The sequence below is a fragment of the Pithys albifrons genome, chromosome 7 (assembly GCF_047495875.1).
Source record: "Pithys albifrons albifrons isolate INPA30051 chromosome 7, PitAlb_v1, whole genome shotgun sequence".
NCBI classification, from domain to species: Eukaryota; Metazoa; Chordata; class Aves; order Passeriformes; family Thamnophilidae; genus Pithys; species Pithys albifrons.
In genome coordinates, this window is record NC_092464.1 from 11663463 (window position 1) to 11687182 (window position 23720).

General features: G+C 40.1%; 1 protein-coding gene across 2 annotated transcripts in view; it reads right to left on the reverse strand.

Annotated features, from left to right (window-relative positions):
• The window catches only part of ADARB2 (adenosine deaminase RNA specific B2 (inactive)), a 306026-nt gene that overhangs the window by 84701 nt on the left and 197605 nt on the right, over nt 1-23720 (reverse strand). For both annotated transcript variants that reach the window (XM_071560806.1, XM_071560807.1), the window contains exon 3: nt 15768-16675. In XM_071560806.1, coding sequence (XP_071416907.1) covers nt 15768-16675 — 908 coding nt within the window. The remainder of the gene's footprint in view (nt 1-15767; nt 16676-23720) is intronic.

Consider the following 23720-nt stretch of genomic DNA (forward strand, 5'->3'; position numbering starts at 1 on the left):
ATGTGGTTTTGAAGTTGTAGTATCTTAGCATTTTCCTTTCCAAATATTTCCTAAGTGTCGTCTTCTAATATGGAACTTGTGCCTAACAGAATTTTGCCACTGGAAACCAGTAAGTCAATGTAGATTTATAAATGGTGACTTTATTTACTTCCCACAGTTGTTTCCCAGTGTTACTGTTATGGGTTTACCTTGGCAGGAAGCTCAGCTCCACACAGCTGGTCCCTTCCTTTCTCCCTCCCAGCTGGATGGAGAAGAAAATCAGAAGGGTAAAAGTGAGAAAACTCATGGCTTGAGATAAAGACAGTTTAAATAAGTCTATTATTAATGCCTTAACTCTGAGTGTTCCTCCTTTCTCCTTTTCTCCCAAGCTGTTATTGCTGAGTATATATGATGTGGGACACCCCTTTGGTCAGTTGGGGTCAGCTGTCCTGGTTGTGCTCCCTTCCATATCCTTGTACCGGCCCAGCCTCCTCGCTAGTGGGGTGAGACAGAGAATCCTTGATGCTGTGTAAGCCCTGCTCAGCAACAGGTAAGACACTGGTGTTTTATCAACATTGTTTTGTTCACAAATTGAAAACACAGCACCATATGAGCTGCTATGAAGGAAATTAACTTCATCCAGTCAAAAGCAGACAACCATTCAGCTTCTCCCTAACACTGTCTCATTCATCTTGTGACACATTACTCATACTCCCTCAGAGGCATCGTGGACTGTCCCCTTTCTCCAGCAAACTGTAACCCCCTGCACAGCTGCAAAAGGCTCACAGCTGCCAAATACACCAAATACTCCTGTTTAATCCAGTGTCAACATTTATTCGCTTCAATTTTGCTAAGTAAGGATTTTAGCACCTGCCCCATCAATTCTATAACATACCATAGAAGATTCATCAACAGGCATCTGACTTAGGATATTTCTAGTTTACTGCTGAACCTCTAATCAACCATTTCTCAACCTCCTGCTTTTTGCTAATTAAGCCCATCAGAAATCAGAACTAGGTATGTGAGAAAAAAAGGAGAATGTAACCATTTTACATCTGAGTTTATCTTACTATTTGAGAGAAGAAATAACTTTGTTAGTATTACTGACAGTCCTTTGAACTGGCAACACAGTGCATTGAAAAATAGTGAAATTATTCACAGCTGTTACCACAATAAATTTAAAATCAGATGATCACTTTTGGGTTACCAACATAGGTATAAATAAAACAAACACTGCTATTTTCTTGCATGCTCTCTTGGCACTCTTATTTACCCTTTCCAGTTTTGTCCCAGACCAACAAATGGGCTCAGCCTCTCCATCCACAGGGAACCCATCAGAGCATGCTTTCACTGTTTTAGTAGGACTATGCCCCAGTAGTTATTTGAATGTCAGCCACTACTTTGTTCTGTTCAGTACAGAGCAAGAAGAGGCTCACAGATTTCATAAAAGAGAGGAATTTGCTATGTGAAAATAATTAATTAATACAGTGAAGTCCAAGTATACACAATGGAAATCTGCCTCCTTCTTGTATTGTGTATTCCTACATTGAGAGCTAATTGATGCTGGAGTGTCCTCACAGAAACAAGACTTCTGGATGCGCTGTGTCACTCTATAGAAAGTATGAGATGTCCATGGCAGCCAGGAGAAACTGCAGAGGCTTCATGACTCTGCTGTGCTCTGCCTCTATTTTCCCATTGATGCCATGCTTGCAGCAAACACAAGTTTTTCTCTTCCAGCCTTGTCAGGGCTCACGTGGGAGGAGGAAACTGCCCATACATGGCAGCAGGGGGTTTTGCATAAGGCCTGGATATGTATATGCTGGAGCCAGGTCTGTGTTGCTATAGGCTCCTGTGCTTGGTACAGGTGCAGCTTGGTGGAGGTGATGAACCTGTGGCATCCTCGAAGTCTGGGTCATTGTATATCAGAAAAAGGATTCCTGCCTGATGCTGATATCAGAACCAGGTGCTCCATGAGTCTGCCAGATGCCCACATTTTTGCATAACTCCCACCTCATCCTGAAGAGTTTAATTTTAAGTGAAAAAGTCCATCTGTGTCTCAAAGGGAACAGATTGAGATGCATCATATCAAAACCTGTTTCAGGTCACAGGCACAGAAATATCATGATTACACCAACTGGATTCATTGTGTAGGGCTTTAATTAGGAAATAATTTGATAACTTGCAGCAATCGAGAAGGACTTACTAAACCCAAATCGCCTCTTCCACCCTCTGTGATTCTGCAGACTCAAATAGATTCATACCTCAAAAAAAGAGGATTCACAGGCCCTCTGCACTGAGAGGAAACAAGACCAAATGGAGACACCAGAATGTCTTGGTATGTCTTGCCAACATGCTGCCTGACCCCCTGATTGCTGCTTTAGGGATAACTGCATTGTACCCTGCACAGGACTAGTTTGGGTTGCTCTTGCTTCTCCAGTCCCCATTTTCATAATGCATAAATGAAAAAATGTCTTGAGGTATCTGCTGCTATCAAAAACAGTTGAACAGTCTCAAGGATTGCTAGGAGCAGCAGAAAGCTGAACACAAAAATCTAATTTTGTTAGGGAAGCAATCTGAAAACATGCACAGAAATCTCTGCAGAAATATTCACATCACATGAATGGCTGCTATCATGAAGGGAGATAAAAGGATGGGCAAACTTCTCTGACATTTATTGGTCTTTCTAAATTCTGCACTGCAGTAGCAGCAAAAAATGTATTGAAAAATGTACACAAATGTTTAGCCAATAGGTCCATAACCTACAGAACCACAGAGTTTCCATGTATTTCATTAAACTTAAGTAAAGAAGCCTTGCTTTGGACTTGCAGGGCAAATGGTCCATTTGCAGTTGTTTTTAGTTGTTTTAAAAGCTTTCTGTTCACAAAATACAAGATAAAAAAGACATGAACAATTTGTTGTACCCAGAATTATCCCACTAACTAAATGTATGAAAAAGCTGTGATATACAGGGTGTATTTTCCCCAGTGATAAAATATGAATGACCTCTTTGACTTCATTTAGGTTCCACCTTTCCTGAGTTACGAGCCATTCCTCACTCATAAGGTATATCCCATATCTCACTCATACTCTCAGTGGACCACAAAACTCCCTTCCAAAAAAAATTATGCTTCCCTCAGTCTGCAGAGGATTACCCATGTCAGGCAAAGTTATATCATTGTCTTTAGTGCTACTAGGAATTACTTGCAGGATGTTTCAGCTCATTACCTCAAGTTTTCATCAGCTATTTTCTGAGCATGGTAACCTTTGAGATGCAGGTACTGTATATATCTACAGTATTGATTCTGCTTGTCCTGCTACATTACATGCAATACATGTAAACAGAAGCATGTTTCACTACCATCTAGCAAGGTGCAAAACAGTAGTCGAACTTGCAACTACAAAACTGAGATAAAACCTTGAAGTAATCAGCTGAACTGTCATGGAACTAATTCCATGATAGAGTGGAAGCAATTATTTGCACTTATATGTCTTACTGGAAAATACAATCAGTGCTAAAACAATCCTGTTAGTGTTGTCAAGGACCCATTTAGCTCCAAATGCTTCCCTTTTAATCAGTAACCAGTTATTAATTAATTAGGTAGTGATCATGTTGTTTTTCACACATGTGTATTATTGTTGCACTTGATATTGTGCCTCTGCACAGATCACTGTTAATTTGCTGCAAGTGCAATTGTGTTAATGTGCTCTAATGCCAGTGATTATCACAAGGACAGGGCACCTAACATTTAACTTAAAATTGTACTGAATTGTTCTCATGGCTGCTCTCTTGCTTCCAGCTCCAGCCTGCTCCTGCCTGGATGAGGGGAGCTGGGAGAGAGGAGACCGCTGCTGATAATGGGAGTGACAGAAAATGGAAACCAGCAACTAGTCAATCAGAGCTAGGAAAGGGAATTAAGGCTGAGTACTTTGGAAGACATGTGTGACTCTGTGCTGTGGTAAGCAGTGCTGTGGCAGTGGCAGAGCTGCCCACTCCTGACCTGCAGCCAGGTCACTGCCTGACACCATCAGGGAAAGAGGCAGCTCCTAAAAAGAGGAGCAGGTAAGCAGAATATGAAGCAAATTGAGGGTGTCTCACAGTTTTTGCTTGTCTGCTGTGCTGCAAGGAAAGATGTGGTCCTTTTTTCCCTTTTTGGTCACAGCTCTGCAAAATCATCTGTTTTATTGGCCAGTGTGAGACTACCTGTAGAGAGCAATGTATTTGTTAACAGCTTACACAGAATAAATACCCTATCCTCCTGGTATTAGTGATACTTAGTTATGCTTACTAAATAATGAATTTTTCAGATTTTCTTCCAGTCTGAAAGCTTTTAGCAGGACCTGATACCAACTGTGTCAAGAGAGAAACAAATACTAGTAGAAAGTAGAATTTATCTGAATTGTATTTAATAGGGGCCAGAAGCAGTGAACTAAGGATATTCAGCTGAAGTAGCTCAGTCAGAGATAGCTAAACTTTTTACTGTGCTTATTTAAATAGAGAGGTCTGAACTGGAGATTAGCTACTTATCAGCTCATGATGGAATGAGAAACAGCTGCAACATATTTCAGGGTAAGCTTGATATTTTATTCACCATAAATCCACAGGTTTGAATTCAGCTCTGGTTTATGCCTGTGGGAATAATGAATAAAGGTATTAGCTTCCCACATTATTTTGTGGTTTCATGCCCATGTATATCAGATGCCCATGTATATGCGTTGTATATCAACGCAAATTTTGTTTACGTTGGTTCAGTTATTCACCTTAATTTCCCAGCCACAAAAAGAACTTTTAATATTTGTAATGATAGGAAGTATATGGGCAAAACAAGCTCCTAGTATGCAGCATAGGTAGCAAAACACAACTCCCAGGTACTGTTAAAGCATTTCCCTATGCATAACCTTTGCAAGGATTTCACTTCAGGACTGTGCTGTAACACCACCAGTCCCTCCCAGACTTGGGTTTTTTCCTTGATGTTCACCAAAGGGGTCAATTCTGCTGCTCACTCAAAAAAACTGTTCCCAGGTCCTCAGTAGAGTAATTTCTATATTTAACCTTTTCCTCCTGATCCTACCAAGTGCCCTTGTGTCTGCAGCTGGGAGCTGCCCTGCTCCTACATGATAGATACCACTGCCTGCCTAGGAAAGGCAAATGGCTCGTGCTGATCTCCCTCTTGGCATCTCACATTTCAAAAGGGAGAAGAAAAAAAACCAACTGCTGCTGACCACTACAATAGAAGTGGTTAATTTGTTCAGATCAATTTCTATCAAAGGCAGCCTGGAAGCATTTTTTCTCTCCAGCTTGTCTTTGCAATGTTTCTTTTTTTCCCACTGCCCAGTTCAGTCTCATTAGCATTCATTTGGTGACCTGTTGTTACCAAGGGCTCCCCAATAGATCCCTTGGATTTACCCAAACTGCTCACGGTATGCTGTGGAGAAGCTTTGCTCAGATACCTGCTTGATTTCAGCTCTTTTACATGGCAAGACATTAGTCTGCCTGTCAGGACTATCTAGTTTGGCTTGATGGATTGATTTTTCACATATATAAGGGAGAATACTACTTTTTAAAATGCTCTCCCCTCCCCTCTTCGCCCCCCCCCCCCCCCCCCCCCCCCCCCGCCATGGAGATATGATTTAAAAGGAAAATCTGTGCCCTGGAACTTGTCAGTGTTTTGGGTAATGCTGTTATTTTCTTCCCATCAGTGTTCTCCAGAACATGATGACAGCAGTAGCCTATCTCTCTTATATTTTGATCTCCCTCAAAGTCAAAATCTAAAACATAAAGCTGAAGGTTCTTGTCCTGGAAAAGCAGAGGGTATCTCCTATCAGTAGGATTATGATTTGACCAAAAATATAATATATTTAAATTAAAAAAAAAAGGGAAAAATTATTTCTACTTTAGAGTTCATATAGCAGTTTTTTGTGGTTTTGTTTTTCAGATTTTTTTTGTGAATTTGAGTAAAATAATAAGTTTATTTAGCAAATAAATAAATTTTAAGATGCCTTGCTGTCCTGTCTAATTAGTAGCCAGCATCAAGTGAAAGGGCAAATACAATCCACAGATTCCTCCAGTCATGCTGAGACACTTGCCACAGTAAAAGTGGATGGTTTAGGCCATGCCCAAACTGTCAGAGAACCAGACAGATGTGTATGAATTATGGTCCCCAGAAATGTGCTGCAGCAATGAATGTGCATTTTTGAAGAATTCAAGCACAGAATGGACAAAGATATCTTTGTGTCAAGAACTCATGCCTGCTGTTCAGGTAATGTCCATGTAATTCTATATAGGAATAAGTCATGATTGGCCTTTAATTGAGAACTAAAGGGAGAACATGCAATGCAATAAAAGGCAGCAAAATATGACAGTGTTTTAATGTGTTGTCAGTCCTTGCTGGGAATAACAAACCCCTTGGGCTGAGTTGCAAGCTTAATGATCCATGTGATCCATAGGCATGAATGTGCCAGGGCTTTTTTGGTTTTCTTGCGTAAGAGCTGATAACTACCTTTAGCATCTGTGAACATGTTTTCCAGATCAGTGACCCTCATGGGCGATTCCCCATCTTTCCATGTGATTGTGTTATCAGCCTCTATAAACATTATTATAGGCCACTATTTTCATGCTGCTTTCCAAGTGGTGCCTGCTAATTTTTATCTCTGAGAACAGTTTTAACAGCTCTATGATATGTTTCTTTTTTCGTGCAAATTGCTGATGCTCAGACACAAAAAATTCAGTGTGTCCCTGATTTGTATCTTGTGATGGGCATCAGTCAGCACATCTGCCCCTCTTTACTACCATAACCATGAGCCTTCAAGGAACTTTATGCCTGTTGTATTACCAGCCACTGTTCCCTACTTTTTTGAAACTAGTTTTCTTTTTTTTTTCTTTTTGGCTTCTTCATGTTGATGGCCATTGCCATGTTTTGCAGAGGGTTTCTGTGCAGCTGGGTCAGGCTTAAACAAGAACGTTCAATTTCTACACCTATCTTGGCCACTGTTTCTCTGTAATAACCAGGACAAGCAAGGCCCAACAGTATCTTTGTGGTGCTGCTATGAGCTGTTCTCCTTATGACGAGTGTACAAGGGTCATTAGGCACCCTGTGTATATCAAGCAGAATAGAAGAAAAGAGGAGTCTGATCAGGAGTAATGACTTTATTCTCCAATATCCCTGAGAGGATTATTTCTTAAAAGTATAGGGCAAAGTTGATTTGGTTAAGAACTAATTATCAAACAAGAAATGAAGCCAGTGTAGCTGTCTCCACCCTCCCCAACAGACCTTGGAGACACACATTATTCCCTGTGTTTAATTTAGTAAAGTGATGACCCACATAGGAAGTAAAAGAGTTTATTTTATTTATTTCTGTGAGTATTAATGCCCAGTTCATAGAAGATGGCTTCAAAATAGAAACTAAACAATGAAATGACAAGAACAGAAGAACTTAGAAATCATAGGATGCTTAGACTATTTCTCTGAACAAACCAAGACATGTTCATTTTGTTCACTGACTATATTTGATCAGGGAATGTTATCCTTCCACCTTTAGCTTTTAGGGGTGAACTGGGTAAAGAGAAAGAGAAGAAACAGTACACAATAAATTTATACAGCAAATTGCTGTGACTTTAGTAGATGGGCTTATTTAGGCAATGTCTCATTGTAGCACTGATTTTAAGATACCATCACCTAAATGCAGGTCTGATTATGGTGTCTGGAGCAGATGTCATGACAAATAGGTTAAGAGCAATCACACTTAGGAGTTTTCATATCAAATGACTACTCCAGTTCAGAAGACAAACAGGAAATAATAGTTTGCTTGGAAGCGGACTTTGACTTCAACTGGAAAACTAGAAAGGATGAAAAATTGGCATAAATTTTTCTAAACAGTATATTGCAATATTTAAGGTAGAGGCAAAAAGTTTTATGGATGCATTAATATTTTCTATGACTCAGAATTCAGTCTAAGAAGTTGATGGGGTATCATGAGAAATAGACAATATTGATTGCCTTAATTGAATAAAACTTTGTGATGAAAAGAAATTGATAATTTACCCATTTTCCCAGTGATTATTCCCATTTCTATTTCTCAGGAGTTTATAAAAATATTTCATCTTAACAAAATTTCACATCATGCATGTGCAAAAAGAAAAAAAAACCACCCTTGCTCTAATAAATTTTGCTCCCATTAGAGATCCAAACTCACATGTAAGATGTTCATATAAAGAAAGCACTAAATGAACAACAAAGGATTTTACTATCTCAAAGAACCTGAGCCAATTCTCTCTGTTTGGTTGTATAAATGTCTAAACATATAAATCACATTTTATACCCAGGATAACAAGTCCAAAGTCTGTTCTGTCCATTATTTCTCAACAATCCTAAGATTAAGCCCTAAATATATTCCACCTATTGCATTTTATGACCTGCATATCGTTTTGTGCGTGTGTGTGTTTGTACATAATCCTTTCAGGTTGCACTATGCACGAACAGTTTAGGTGAGATGAAGGGCCAGAAGAAATGTTGTTTTTCTCCGTGACTACTAACAAATGCCCTATTTAAAAGCTAACATGCAATAAACGAAAATGGACAAAGGTGTTTCCTGCTATTCAGGGGGAAGGGAGTGGTCCCTCTGTAAGCTGCATGTGGCACTGGAATTCTCAGCAGCATCACTGGGGAAACTGGAGGCTCTGAGCTGCTGCCCTGTCAAGATGCATTGGCGTTTTGTGTCATCAGTTTTTTCCCTCGCACAGCAATGACCTGCCTGCCACACGGCTGGCACAAGAACCACAAGAGGGAGATAGTAATCGTAAAATAAATGGTAGGAGCTTGCTTCTTACCCACTGTACATAGAAGGGAAAATCTGTTTGAATATTTAGGGCTTCCTAGATGTGACTACAGATAAAAATAAAGGCTGTGGTTTTGGCATGACAGTAACACTACAGCTCAAACATTAAGGGTTTGCATGGAACTCAACCAAAGAATGATTCACTCTGGGCACTTGTATTACAGCTCCATTTAGCAGAGTGGAATGATCATGCCTTGTATTAAGTAGGTAATAATGAAGCATCATAAACAAAGTCTGTATGCAAGTCCAAGATTAAGTGGGAGCTTTAACGAGGTCCAGCTTGCCAGGAGCACTTTGAAGTGTCCCTAGCTCACTTTCAAAGCCAGAAAACAAAAAGGCAACTCTGACAGCTGCAAGAGTACCTGCTTTAGAAGGAGGTTTTATATCTGGATGACACCAGACTGGAATTCAGCTTTCATGTACTAACTAGCTCTGCTTGTTGCTGGAGCCCTAATCATTCTGTACGAACTGTCTCACCCTAATGGGTTGCACAAATAATAATTCTTCACAAATCAAATCCACACCATCAGCTTCCCAGATAGGCAAGGCTGGTTTATCATAGTAAATAGCAGAAGTCAGCAGAGTCGATGCTGTGTCTCACTAGCCATGTTTAATAAGCAGTCTAGACTCTGAAGGGAAGAAATCAAATGCTGTTTCTGTGGATGCACGGATGGTATGAAGTATTCAACTACTAAAGGGCTAAAAGAGCAGCCAGCAGCCAAGTTAGATTTACCTGACCCTAAATGGACTGTAATCACTGTGGACCCTTCATAGTCTTTATAAAGGAAAATTAGGTATTTTTGCTTTTACTTTCTTTTTTTGTCTTTTCAGAGGAGGAAGAGTTTTGGATTGCTTATAGACTTAAATTACACCAGTATAGCTCCACATGAGAAAAATGCCTTTCAACTTTAAAATTTTTTTTCCTCAAAGACATTACAATTATTTTTTCAGTTCTGTAGAAGAAGATGAACCATTCATTAACTAATTGCCATGATTATTACAGTTCTCTTAAGTATTATTAATTAGGTGAGTGGTACATTTAGAATTTAACATCTCTGTAGGAAGAGTTTGTTTAGCATACCTAATGCTCCACAAGCCTTAGAGCTGTATATCACACAGGACTTAAAGACAAGTACAGGAGAATCTTTTGGGGATCTTGAGTTATCTGTGGCTGGGAGTTACAGTAACTGAGGAGCAAATGAGAGATATAAGGAGGGTGGAGATTGATACCCCAACTCAGACACTTCTATCTGCATCAGAGAGCTTCAACATTACTGTAGCCTAGCTGATGCAAAGTAATGCATTATTTTGAAGAGATGGCTGGTTTTTGTGTGCAAACGCCATAATGTGTCTACATATATGTGCTGATGCTGTGAAAGGAAGTGACTAGAGCCCTTTCTACCCTACTAATTTGTTTCCTGTAATTCCATGTAGGTAGCCCTTCTGCATCTCGATTTGATCTTACACAGATTACATGCATTAAAACATGGTCACCTCAACTAAGACTCAAACTGTAATCTCTCTGGGGCAATAACCATCTTTTATGCTGGACTTCTATGAAGGGTGAGGGAGTGGTCCTGGTTCCACAACTGTGAGCCTAAAAGTGACTACAATCTAATTAGCAACTAGGTTAATGACAGTTTCCAGTACACGAATGCTGTGCATCTAAATTGGTTCTTTTGCCATTGTTTTGCTTAAGAAACTGTAAACTTATAAATGTCTTGATTGTCTGTAGCTCTGATTATAAAAAGCAACTTTCCCCACCTACAGAGTCAGAAATAGATGGTTGAAAAATCAAACATTATTTGTATTGCAGGGGCATCTCTCTGGTCACCACCGTTTCTCTTTCTTGCATCCCCCTGTTGGGAGCTACGCACATACCTATCAGATGTTTCTCTTTGTGCAGCAGAAAACAGAGAAGGCTATAAAACAATGTACCTGCTCACTTGACCAGACAAAGCTACTCACAGAAACGTACTGGAACAGCTTCTTAAAGCTCAGTGCCTGCTCTGTGTGCTGCAGCTTTTCACACTGGAGTCAAATCTATCACTGACAACCTCAGCCCTGGCTTAATTGTGACACAGGCGAGAGGGCACAGTTGCAAGGAAGTTGGCAAATGAGGACAGTGAGAGAAATAAAGTGAAGGAGGCAGAAACAACTGACACAGCACAAAAATGAACCAGTTTGGCAACACAGAGAAAGAGTTTTCTGGGGGGAAGTGAATCAGAGGTGTGGAATATGGGGCTTTCCCTGACATGGTGGGTTTTTTCCCATAATACTGCCATTTTCACACCAAGATGACACTAAAGTTAACTGGCAGGAATCCTTGTTCTGCTTGAGGTAAAAGAATCATTTCAATGGGGATACTGAGGTTGCTTCAGTCTCAAATGATGCTTTTGGCCAATAGGGGATTTAACTGGATTCAAGAGGTTAGTTGTATCTGCCAAAGCAAAAAGCCCTGCTTCTTTTTGATGACACACACACAAAACACAATGAGGTTTTGTTAAAATAAATAAATTGACAACCACTGCTCCGGAGACTCTGGATGTGAACTAGTACCAGCAGTATAAAGCCATTTCAAAGCAGAGTGAATGTGATTTTCACACCTATTCTTTTCTAATTTTAGGTCCGTTTGAAATCCAAGCACTCCTGTATACTAAACTGTTATGGCGATATTAATTAATGGTTTTGCTCTACAGCAGTAAGAATGCTGGTTAGACTGATTGAAGTAGATTATTAGAAGGACTTAAAGATCAAAAAAACAGTCTGTAAGTTGGTGAGATGTAGTGGGGGGTCACCTTGATCTCTTGAAATGAACACACTGTATTTGGAAAGCCTGGGAGTGTGTGGAGCCTGGGAGTGCAGACTCACTAGAGCTGGTTAGGTCAGCACTCTCTGATGTCATCTCCTGTTTTGGAATGTAAGAACATGAGCTTCAAAGATGGGGGGAAATAATTGTCAGACTTCCATAAAAGCTGAGAATGGAAGAAATTGCATAGTATTTGGTGGACAATAAGAAATCAGACCAAGTATGCTAGGAAACAAGGAATATTATTTAGTGACTTATAGAAGGTGAAGTGATGCATTGCAAGTTCCATTCTACTGACTCACTTTATCTCTGCCATGAGTTTAGCAGATCTCTTGGCTCCTGTTTTGGCTACTCTGATCAAGAAGGTGTGCCCAGACTCAGACTATCAAGAGTAGCACAGATAAAACATCTGGTTTGAGGAAGAAGTGGCAGATTGATGGTCAGATCTTGTGACTGTTTCAGCTAGTTCTTGGATTACCTCAGCTACCTTCTATTCATCTTATAGATGGGCAAGACTTCAGGTCTCCCAGTCACCATTGCACCTGTATGAGACTCACAGAAGTGGATTAATGCACTGCTGATGACAGTAAAGAAGGCAGAACCTCAAGTATTTTGGCTTTAAATTATGAGAGTATTTGTTTTTCTGGTGTGAATTATAATATGCTTTTGTTTACTTTTTGGATATTATTTTGCAGTTAGCCCAAAGATATTGTGCAGCAATCTCAGGACAAAGGTCAGAGGAACAGTGATGTTCTTTTAAGAAAGCACTGGTTTTGTAAAGTGCTCAGAATTTCACAGTGTGTTTTCAGCATTAGCAGGTGAGGGACAGGAGAGGCAGCTGAAGAAGTAAGTTGGCTTGTGGATGACCTGAGGAGCTGATCTATTTCTGGCTTTGATATTCTTGTAGTTCTTTGTTTCACCTGTCTCAGAAGAGATCAAGGACACAGGATTTTACATCCATGCTCTGCATTTCTTGGGGGTTCATGAAGCCTCCTGTGTAGACAGCACTTCTCAGGACAGACTGGAGGATATAGAATCACAGAGTCATAGAATCATTAAGCCTGGAAAAGACTTTGAAGATCATCGAATCCAGCGCTTGACTGAACACCACCACGCCAACTAAACCAAAGTACTAAGTGCCATATCCAGTCGTTCCTTGGATACCTCCAGGAATAGTGACTCCATCACCTCCCTGAGCAGTCTGCTCCAATGCCTAACCACACTTTAGCGAAGAAATTCTTCCTGGTGTCCAGTCTGAACCTCTCTGGCACAGCTTCAGGCTATGTATGTCCTCTCGTCCTGTTGCTGGTTGCCTGGAATAAGAGGCTGACCCCCACCAGACTATAACCTCCTTTCAGTTAGTTCCTCTAATGGTGCTTCTTTTGATGTTTTACACTGACTATCCCTTAGTCAGCAGAAAAGTGTCTGTCTGTCCAAAGGCATGGCCAAGGCCCAGGCTGAGGAACACCAGATCCATTGGGAACCCTGATAAGCATGGGAGTGTGGTTTGGAGGCCCAGCTCATAGGAACATCTGATTTTTTTTGACACTTTTTTGGACACTGTGAAATTCAAAAGTTCAGGATAACTGACTACCGGTGTTACAAGATTTTTGGCTATTTCCTGTTTCCAGTCAGGCTGTGATCAGGAGAAGCCAAATTGTGGCCTCCTAACATCACGGATAGAAGTAAGGGAAATATGAGCAGAGACATGCAAAGTTGGAAAACTCTCTTTGTAAAGGACAAACACAGAGATAAATACACTTCTACATTCTACAAAATACTCAAAATATAGGTGAAACTGTCACAGATGATCTGTTGCCATAACTAATGGGATAGCTCTTTGGTATTCTAACAAATACAATGAAGCACATGAAAAGAGTGAATGATTAGATAGGACAATAGTTGCTCCTTATTCTGTGAAGAAATCAATCCCTCCCAACAAATTCCACCCCCATGCTGTTTGGATTTCAGAGTGTTCTCCTGCTTTTAAATACTTAGGGACATAAAACAAGTCTACTAAGTAGGAATAGTGTTGAAAACTTGGCTTGAACCATTTCCTTGAAAATGGGGTTCACATAAGATCAGCAAGTCAACAAGGAGCTGAAACTACATCTGGAGCAGCAGGCTCTGATCTCAGCTCAGTGATAGCTACACTGTCCCCAGTACAATACACCACTTTGACCAAGCAGCCAAAAGGGCTGACTGAAGCAGTGAGCAAAGACAGTCACTTGCAGAGATACTGCACAATGAAGAGAGAACAAGAAATGATGCTCCTGAATTTAATGCTTAAGCTGTAGTTCAGCTGAACTTAGTGGAAATATGTCTGTTGGTTTCCATGGAAGTTGGGTTATGATTTAAGTGAGGAACACAAACTCAGGTTTTGTGTAACAGCTGCTGCTATATCTGTTGATGAGAGCAGCTAGTAAGGAGGTCAGCAGAAATCAGTGTTATGGCTTATCTCTCAATTAATGTGCTGAATGCTGGCATTAAAAGTGCCTGAGTAATCTTTTAGCTGGATGATACATAACTGCTCAAAAAGTACTGACAGAGAAAGTTCAGTGACACCTTTTCACTGACATTTATACTTCCAGAACAGTGAGAAGGAGAAGATAAGCAGAGCAGCAGTCTACAGAAAGGAGAAAAGGCATAAAGAAAGAAACATAGACTGAAGAATGTATCACCTAGTAAACAATTGGAGACTGAGGTAAAATGTAATACTCAGGTAGAAGGTGATTGTGAAGTCAAGCAACCAGGGAATATTTCAGAGCTCTCAAGAATGGATTCAGGGATACTAGTGGTGCAGTTTCAGAAAGTGACAAACCATCAGTCAAAGAATGCATGGTATTTACCTGCTGACAGACCCAGCAGAGTTCACTGGGGACAGCAAAGCAGACAATAAAGTAGGATTGCTTCTTACCAGAATTAATTTGGGCAGGAAACACTTTAGGTATCTCATTTAAAACTATGTGTACTTTGAAGGAGCACTGGAAGGATGAAACTGCCATGTTGGCCAAGGTTTCTAAAATGCCTGCAATGCACGATGTGAAGATCACTGCTATTACTGAACTATGTTATTATCCTGCTAGTTCATGGAGTTTGCAAACCAGAATTAAAAGAAAGAGGTGGAGGATTATGGTGTATTTTAGAATTTGTAATGTTTCTCTTTTTGAAATATAGAAGGAAAACTTACGGGTCAGCAAATATAATTCCTGGGTCCTGTAGGCAATTATGTAACCTAAAAGATTTGTCTCCTATCAAACTCCTTGAACATATAATGTATATCTTTACTAATGTTAATGAGAATTGCCACTTAAAAATTGCATTTACACACTATTTAAGGATCTTGAAGTGCTTTTTCATATAATATGCTCATTTTTATTACAGACATGTTGAATTTAAATGACTTGCCTAGAGTCTCACAGCAAGCCAACAGCAGAATGACTCTTAATGCTCCTAGTGCTCAGCATTAAATCCTGGACATTAACAGCATCCTTCACAAGGGAGTTACGTAGTGGTAGATCACCTCCCAGTGCTGGTGAATCAAATCTTTTCTGATAGTGCAAAAAATCAATAAATTGGTCAAACTTATGTAGTGCTTCCCAGTGGCTTCCTTTGAACTTAGAAAATTGACACAAGTCTGACTAATGCTAAGATAGCCTTTGGCATATGACCAACTATGGAATTTTGATGTGTGAAGTATGTACCTCAGATCTATATTATCTGTATGGATACAGCTCTGTCTCCCCTGAATGGCACAGTCCTCATCAGCAATTAACTCTAAAAGGAGGAGATGGGACTTATGGGCTTCTTTCCATAAAGAAAGATGCAGTACTACAGAATGACCTGATTTTTCTGTCTCTATCAATGTTAATATTGTGTCTGTCACATTGAAATTTTGGTATTTCCCCTTCCATCTTGGCGTCTTATCTATGCTTCTTATGGAAAGGGCTGCAAATTATACCCAATGATTTCAGGATACTATTTCCAAGCTTTGGCTCTTTCTATGAGAAAAGAGTTGTTTTGTGGCATGGCACTTGCTGTAACATAAGAGGAACCATCTGGTAGAACAACAACAGCTACAGCAATATCAATCCCACTCATCAAAAGGATTCCTCCAGTATGGTGGTAGCTACCCTGGAGCTCTCACCTGTGGCAAATGGTGACATTTACTCCTGCTGGGAATGTGGCTGGGCAGCCGAATGTTAAAGAGGGCCTGCAAGGCTGCCTGTGCTGCTTGACCCTTGGCCAGCTTCTTGCTACGTCCTGAGCCTTCAAACGTTCTCCCGTCCACTCGCACGGCCATCACAAAGCTCTTGATGTGCTGCTTCTCCACCGTCTCTGATAGGCAGACATAGCGCAGGCCCGACCGCAGCTCATTTAGCAGCACCACGGGGTTCTTCTCACTCTCTGCTTTGGATGCCACTCTGTGCTTGCTTTGCTTCCCATGGCCCATCAAGTCCAGCGTATGGCAGAGCAAGCGTCCGTGTCGATAAGCCGTGGAAAGCAACTCATTGTTAACGGGGTTATAGACTGAGAAGTCCTTGCTGTGTGTAGATGGTTCAAACTCCTTGAACAGAGTGTCTGGAAAGTCTGCCTGATCAGAAGTAAAGTCCGTGGATGGATTGATGCAGTTGCCCATGGCAAAGTGAGCTTGGCATGCGTTGGGGAACTGAACGAATGACTTCAGAGCTAGCTCTGCGGCACGCATTTTGGCTTTCTTTTTTGTGGGCCCTGTGCCTTCAAATGTAAGTCCATTTACTTCCACAGCAACAGCAAAGACTGGAGCATGCACTGGACCTGTCTGGGAAACCATTTTATACTGTAATCCTGGTTTAAGTTCATGAAGCTGAACCAGAGCGTTCTTTGGCGTCACTGACCAAGAAACTTTCTTCCAGATGAGCTGGAGTTTGCAGAAATGGCCATTATTGCCTTCCTCTAAGGGTCTTTTTCTCTTACTGCTGGGTGTTCCCCCTCTTGCCCTCTCACTAGAGGCTATTGGATGATCCTCTAGGTTGCCAATGTTTCGATTTTCCTTTACTTCTGCACTGCTGGTACCTGTCAGAAAAGAAAGAAAAAAATCTCATATTACAGTTGTCATCACAGTAGCTGACATTATGCCTGAGGCTGGCAGAATATCCAAAAAAAAAAAAAAGTTAATGACGCATATCCTTGCACAGCCCTTTCTATGAATTTTCCTCAAATATCTGTTTAATGGTTGGGTTATTGTTTATAGCTCAGACCTTTTTGCATATCCTGGATGCTTACTTGTCCCTAAAGGTCTACTTCTATTAGTCATTAGCATTCTGTTTTAAAAAAAGATTACATCATTCAAAGATGAAGTATAATGGATGTCATGTGACTTAAATGAACTGCTGGATAATTAGTATTAAAAAGTGAATAGTTTGCAAAGTTTCCTTAGGCTTTCTATAATCCTTGTGGGTGAAGGTTTATAAACACATTATTAGAAATCACAAATGATTCACAAACAGAAAAATGGGCCAATGCATTGAATAACCTATTTGCACTGAATATATTGACCATCTCTGCTCATACCACAGGCTCTTGTGTTGTCATGAATCTAGCCTAGGAAGTGATCTGACAGACCTTTCTAGCATTTGAAACAATGATTTGGTGTGGACTCATATCCCAGCTTACTAAGTGATCCCTTTCTGTCAAATTCAATTGAAGATACTCATAGTTCCTGCATCATCAACAACTAATCTAAAAGAGATAAGGAAAAGCCAGAGAATCACGATAGGTACAATTACTGATGTAAAAGATGATCTTTGTCAAAGAAAAGCAATGGGAGAGAGTGACTGCCAGGAGCACCAGGAATGGCATGAAATGACAATGGAGAGTTACAGAGAGAGTATTTTTTTGTTGTTGTTGTTGAGCCAATAAATCCCCCATTGCTCTGAACTACACTTGTGCAATGTCCATGCTGCGAGGTAGTGCCCTGCTGCAGCAGAGGTATCACTGAGAGTAAAGATTCATCTCACTCATGACCTGAATGAGACACAAAATGTGCTGCTGTCTAAATAATCATCCTATAATATTTCTGTCATTTCTGATGAGATTTTTTAATATGTATTGCACCTCTGATAGATCCTTCTGTTCTCCTATGCTTTCCTTGGAGGAAAGACAAGCAGAGGAATTAAATATGAGTGGAACCAACCAACCTATGAGGCAACCCATCACTGTAGCAATGCACCTGATCCCTCTCCAAGCAGAGCACTGCGTGGCTGCTTGCTTCACTCTGACCAGCTCTGGGTTATTGTCAGACATGAGCATGCCATCTGCATAGGCTGTGAGGGCCCTTTTGGAGGACTGAGTCCTTGAAACCCTTCAGCACACAGTGAGCTTCCAACCTTTGCCTAGGTCTCACCAAAGCTACTTGCAGAGCTGTCTTCTGCAGTGCTTTGCTGAGGCAGAATGTGAACTAACAAATTCAGGTTTTAGTGACCTGTTAATTTTTAGTTTCTGAATCTAAGGAGAAGGAATGAAGACAAATGGGGAAGGAAAGCAAAAGAAATACATAACAGAAAAACTTTCATCATATGGCATTCAACTGTATAAAACATAACATCTTTAAACCAACCTTTCTAGAAATAAGACACTTAAAGGTCATGGTAACTAAGGGACAAGAAAATGTAGTGTTTTTTCTCATTGAGTTCACAACTCTCTTTATAGAAACTCTGATCTGAGAGGAAAGGACATGTCAACTTTAACATCCTCTATCCAACTTGGCATTGGCTTTACATCATGACCCTTTCTCATGTTTCCATCCCACTCAGAAGATGTCTCTTTAGTTGTGTACATTTTTTTTAATAAGGTGAGATATTTTGATGCAGGCATATTTTTAGCAGGAAGCAGGTTTGTTCTTTATTTCACACCTCCTCTCTCATCTTAACTAATAGGTTTTTACAGAGCCAATTATAGTACATAATGATATTGTAGCCAGGAAGCATGAAAAGAAATATATCTCTTGCTTCACACAATATTCAGGTTTGAAAAGAATTTGTATTGATTATGCACCACTGAATAGGAAAACTCAAAGGATGATTTGTGCTTATAATTCATATTGTCTTATTCCAGTTGTTTTTTCTTTCATAGTCAGAGAACCACAGATTTGTGAACATCAATGTCTGACCTTAACATCTTACCTCAACCACCTTCAATAACACAGTGGTTAACTAAAAACATGACAACATAAAATAAACATTACTTGTTTGTCTTAAATTTTCCAGTTCAGGTTTTGGCCAACAGAGAGTTTGCATTGATGGAGTGAAAAAAAATGCAGACATCAGGCATAAAAGATATGTGGACAAAGTTGGGCATACACGATGGTGACATCCCTGTATTTATGGTGTGTTTTGGCCTAGTCCCAGTGAAGGAAATCCATGCAAGTATCCTTACAGCCAACCAGATTTTAGAGAACCTGACCCTGAAACACCGGGAAACAGCTCAGTTCTTCCAGACCTCAGCTGGAGCTGCAGAGACCAAAATTTATCATGTAAATCAGAGGCAGCGTAAAATCAGTGAGTGGCTCGGAAAGTCTGGAAGCCTGATGGACTTGTGTGATACCTGACAGTCACCAGGAAATATGAAATTACTTTATACTTTCAGGTGTCTTTGAAATAGGAAGTCTTTGAAATGTGCCTTTTATGAGACCTCTGTGTAGCAGACATAAGATTACCTCTCTAATGGTGGCACATGTACTTTTATTGTGAAAGTCAGACAAAGCAGGCAAATGACACCAAACTACGCAAGATAAATACTGTAAGCAGCTGTAATAGAACAATCACAAGCAATTTTAGAAATGAAGAGCACTAAAAGAAAAGGGGTAAGTCAGAGGATGCACACAGTGAAAATGCAAAACTGTGGATCATTTTCAGTCCTGTTATCTCTCATAATGTCTTTGTTCTTGAGTTTCCCAAATACGTTCTTTACATCTGGGGAAAAACAACAGATAATAAACTGTGTTCTCCTATGATGAAAGGTTGGAGAAAAATAACATGGTAAGGGGATGGAGTTTAAAAAAAAAAAGTAGGAACAAAAGTACCATAAATTTTGGCATTAGTTTCTAATTTATTGTGTAATTTTTCTAAAAAGTCCGTCAGCATTGCAGTGTAATATGTCCTCAGGTAACTTTATTCAATGATTTTTGCAGTTTCACAAGCAACAGCAGATATTGTGATCTTGAATTTGCTTCAATAATTGAATAGGAGAGAGGAAAACAGTTAGTGCAATATATTTATTTATGCACTATTCCTCAGTCTGCTCTTTGATGTTTTTCTCCTTTTGGTCATTATGCACAGTAGTGTTAACCTAGAGAGTTTGCATCATCAAGAGCATTACAGAACTACAATGCATCACCAGTAATGACACTGCCTATGTCTCTGGGTCATAAGGGCTCTGCAGAACTAACCATCCGATACTCCACGCTACATTTGAAGAGATAATATTGTTCCTGTTGAAGGTTAATCTGCTGCTAAGCCAACTTCTAGGGAAGATGGGAAAAGGAGAGGTGGTAGGTACTATCTTCATTTTGGCTTGCATCTTTACTATTGAATTCCAATGGCACTACATTATTGAAAAGTTGTGATATTGAAAGAGAGAATTTGCAATCAGTTTTGTATAGTAAACTCCTGATCTAATGATAGCTCTGACACAGGCAGTTACTGTTTTTAGGAATGTTGAGTAGACACTCTATTTCTATCGAAGAGTTTTTAAGAATACAAGTAGGACTTAATTCTTATATTTCTGTGTTTTAATATCTAACCCCTGTTTCACTGGCTTATGTAGAGTACATTTTTGCTGTTCATCTATATCACATTGACTGCAGAGGTTAGAAGAATTAACTTCATAATTTCTGGCATACTTGAAAGTGAAAAATCTTAAATCAGAAGCAATAGGTATGAACCCAGAAGTCAGAGCAACAGCATCATTGTCCAAGGTCAGCTGCTACATCAAATGCAATGTAGGGCAGTCTCCTCTTGCAAGCAAGATGGCATTTTCATGCACTTATCGAATCCACAACAGAGGATTGAGAACTATTCTGCTGGGATTTTTAGGTTGATATGCTTGACTTTGGAATAATAAACCTGTAGCTAACAACAGAAATTATTCCTTCCTTTCTTACATGACAACACACATACCTATTTTTAAATCTTCATGTAAAAAGTCCAAATAACCCATAATTTCTCTGTGGCTGTTCAACCCTCCCCTCTAGCTCACAGGGTTCAGGTTGTTAAAACTAGTATTATTAGATTTTACTGGTGTGTAACACTATACTGTGGAAGCATTACTAGTGCAAAAGAGTATGGGACTTTGCATAAAGCGAAGATGAAAAATCTGTGAAAGCTGACTGTCATTGACTTTAGCTATTCCAGAATGAACATACTTGACTTTGCCCATCTAACTATTGGAAGTAACTGTGGAATCCATGTACATCTAATACAGCTCTTACCAATCAGGGAAATAATATAAATGACCTAATGACCTGACTTAGATAATTTTCAGAATCCAATGCTCTGTATCCAAGTTAGCAAATAACTGCATGCAGCAGAATATGTGGACAGCCCATGGCAGAAACGGACCTATGGCCATGCCTTCCTGAATCAGGACCAGAACACAGCTGAGCTTTAGGCATGGGGAAATCGAAATGATGGCAATAGATGGAGTTTTCAAAGCAAAACAAAGGGGATTGTTTCGGTGGAGGATTGCTTGGGGCTCTGACTGCTGGAAGGGGATATTCGCTATTTTCTTAGAGGCAGGGTCCCTGCTATAACTCACACTGTGAATGCAAAAGTTCTGGGGCCTTATGCCATCTGAAGAGGAATCTGATGAACAAATACACCTTTAACTGAACATACTTCAATACACTGAACCTGGGGCTCCTACAGGGCTGCTGCAGAGATTGAAATTGATGTGTTGGGGACCATTGTCATCAGCTCCCTCTGCAGACACTGGGGAGAGGTATATGCTGCACTGAGCCTGTTCCTATAGCAGCATTCCATAATGAGATCTTCAGGAATCATACATTCCTACTAGAGGTACAACCTAGATTCAAAAGTATCTGTCTGGTGATAGTCTGCCTTGATCCCATGACATAGTGTGGATGGAACGAATAAAGATCAGGGACAGGCATAGGTATGTAACATCATGAAAGACAGGCAGGCAGACAGTAAAGAGGGAAAGATTTTTCACTGTTTCATGCAATCCCAGCACCAGAGACAGCAGGCTTGAAGCAATAAAAGGGTGCACTTTTTGACAGCATTCTAAATCACTCCCTGTTCTTGGCTGTTGTTGAGATCAGAAGTATCAGTGGGCTCTGGAGAGGACTAGACAGGTCTGTTGATATCTAAGAAATATGATGATTCAGGTGCAAGCTCCAGTAGAGTAAATTTTTGCTAGGTGCTAGAAAGATATACCAAGGGGAGGATTCCCACTTAAATGTCCTTTTTCTCAATGCATCACTGGCAAAGGCTGAAGACACTGTACAAAACTAACCTTCCTATTTCTAATTCTCTCTGACACTTATATTCTTAGGTACAACTGACTTCTGAGGATGAACAGGGTGGTCCTTTTCTTGCATATTCGAGATTAGGTCTTCATTGGAGACTGATGATTACTTTATCCAAAATTCCATTCCAAAGGTGCATAGTGCCTTTGATAAATTTTTCTAGTATTAGTTCATGGATCATAAACCAAAAAAATAGTGTCTGTATGCTAATAATCACCAGTTTAAAATGCATGTGTAGTTAACCTGCATGTCTCCATTTGTAAAGAAGGCCTAAAGGAATGTGAAACAGGATTTGTATCTGTTTCAGCTAGTAGAACTGTGTCCATTGATACAGCACTGTCTGGGAGGTGGCACTCTCATAGGATGCTCAGTGTGCAGAAAACTACAGGGATAAGCAACCCACTTCTCTACCCTAGCAGCATTCTCCTGCACTCCTATAAAATTGTTAACACAGAGAAGGTTTCTCTCCTTCCTCAGAGGAAATCAATGAAGCTCTTTAAAATGCTGAATTACTCCATGGGTACATGTGTGCTATAGGCTTTTGAGGGATTTATACCTCTATAATACTACAAGTGAACACTGAAATATGGATGATTTTAAATTAATTCATCTTTTTATTCCCACCCCTCCTCCCCCAATATTCTAATAGTAACACCTAAAATGAGTTCTGTATACCAAGAAATGAAGAGCTACTTTTTCACTGGAGCATATGTTTGACCAAAAGGAGGACTGGGTAGGATGACCCTGAAAACAGTGACATTTGCTATTTCTTTGTCAGAAAGCATAGCTTACTCTATCTCTGTGAGTTATTTCAAAGCCCACACAGGAGTGAAACTGTCTTGGCATTACAGTAGCAATAAGAAAATGGTGTTACAGTGTTTGGCTTGTACAAACTTCCTACATTACCTAAAAATAACTAAGTAGCACATTTGGGAACTATTACGCAGGAGGTGCCTGAACAAGCTTATCGTGTGCATAATATGCTTCCTGGGTGTGTGTATACTTCTCATATGTCTTCCTGAAAATGTAGCCTTCCTGGGAGTAATTTTGAAGGATTTTCAGGGTTTTTTTGCCTTTCCTAAGATCTGTAAAAGCCTTCCAGTCACTGTGTGCAGCGGAACAGTGTGATGTCCATGTGATGCTCAGCAGCAGAAAATAGCAGGCTGTGCTCCTTCACTTCTCCAGCAGCTTTTCCCCTTGGTGATGCACCACAACCAAACCATAGCAGTTTAGCAACAGCAGAAGAATTCCTAATTCCTCCCAGCAACTGACTCTAATAGGGTAACATGTCAGCATGTGTCTAGCTGGAAAAGAAACCCATCTGGTAGGTGATACTAAAATGTTGCTCATTTGGTTCAGAAAGTTCTTTTTTTTCCCCTTTTTTTTAAAAAAAAATCCAAGATGTCTTACAATAAACAGTGATAGAACATGATATAATTGCTTCTAGGTGAAAAATGGCTGAGCTTACTGAGAGTTATTAAGTCCTAATTGCTCACTCTCAGACTTGTTGTTTGGAATACTTCTCAATGCCTTCAAACCTAACAGCATTTTCCTCCAGCTCTACAGCCATGGACT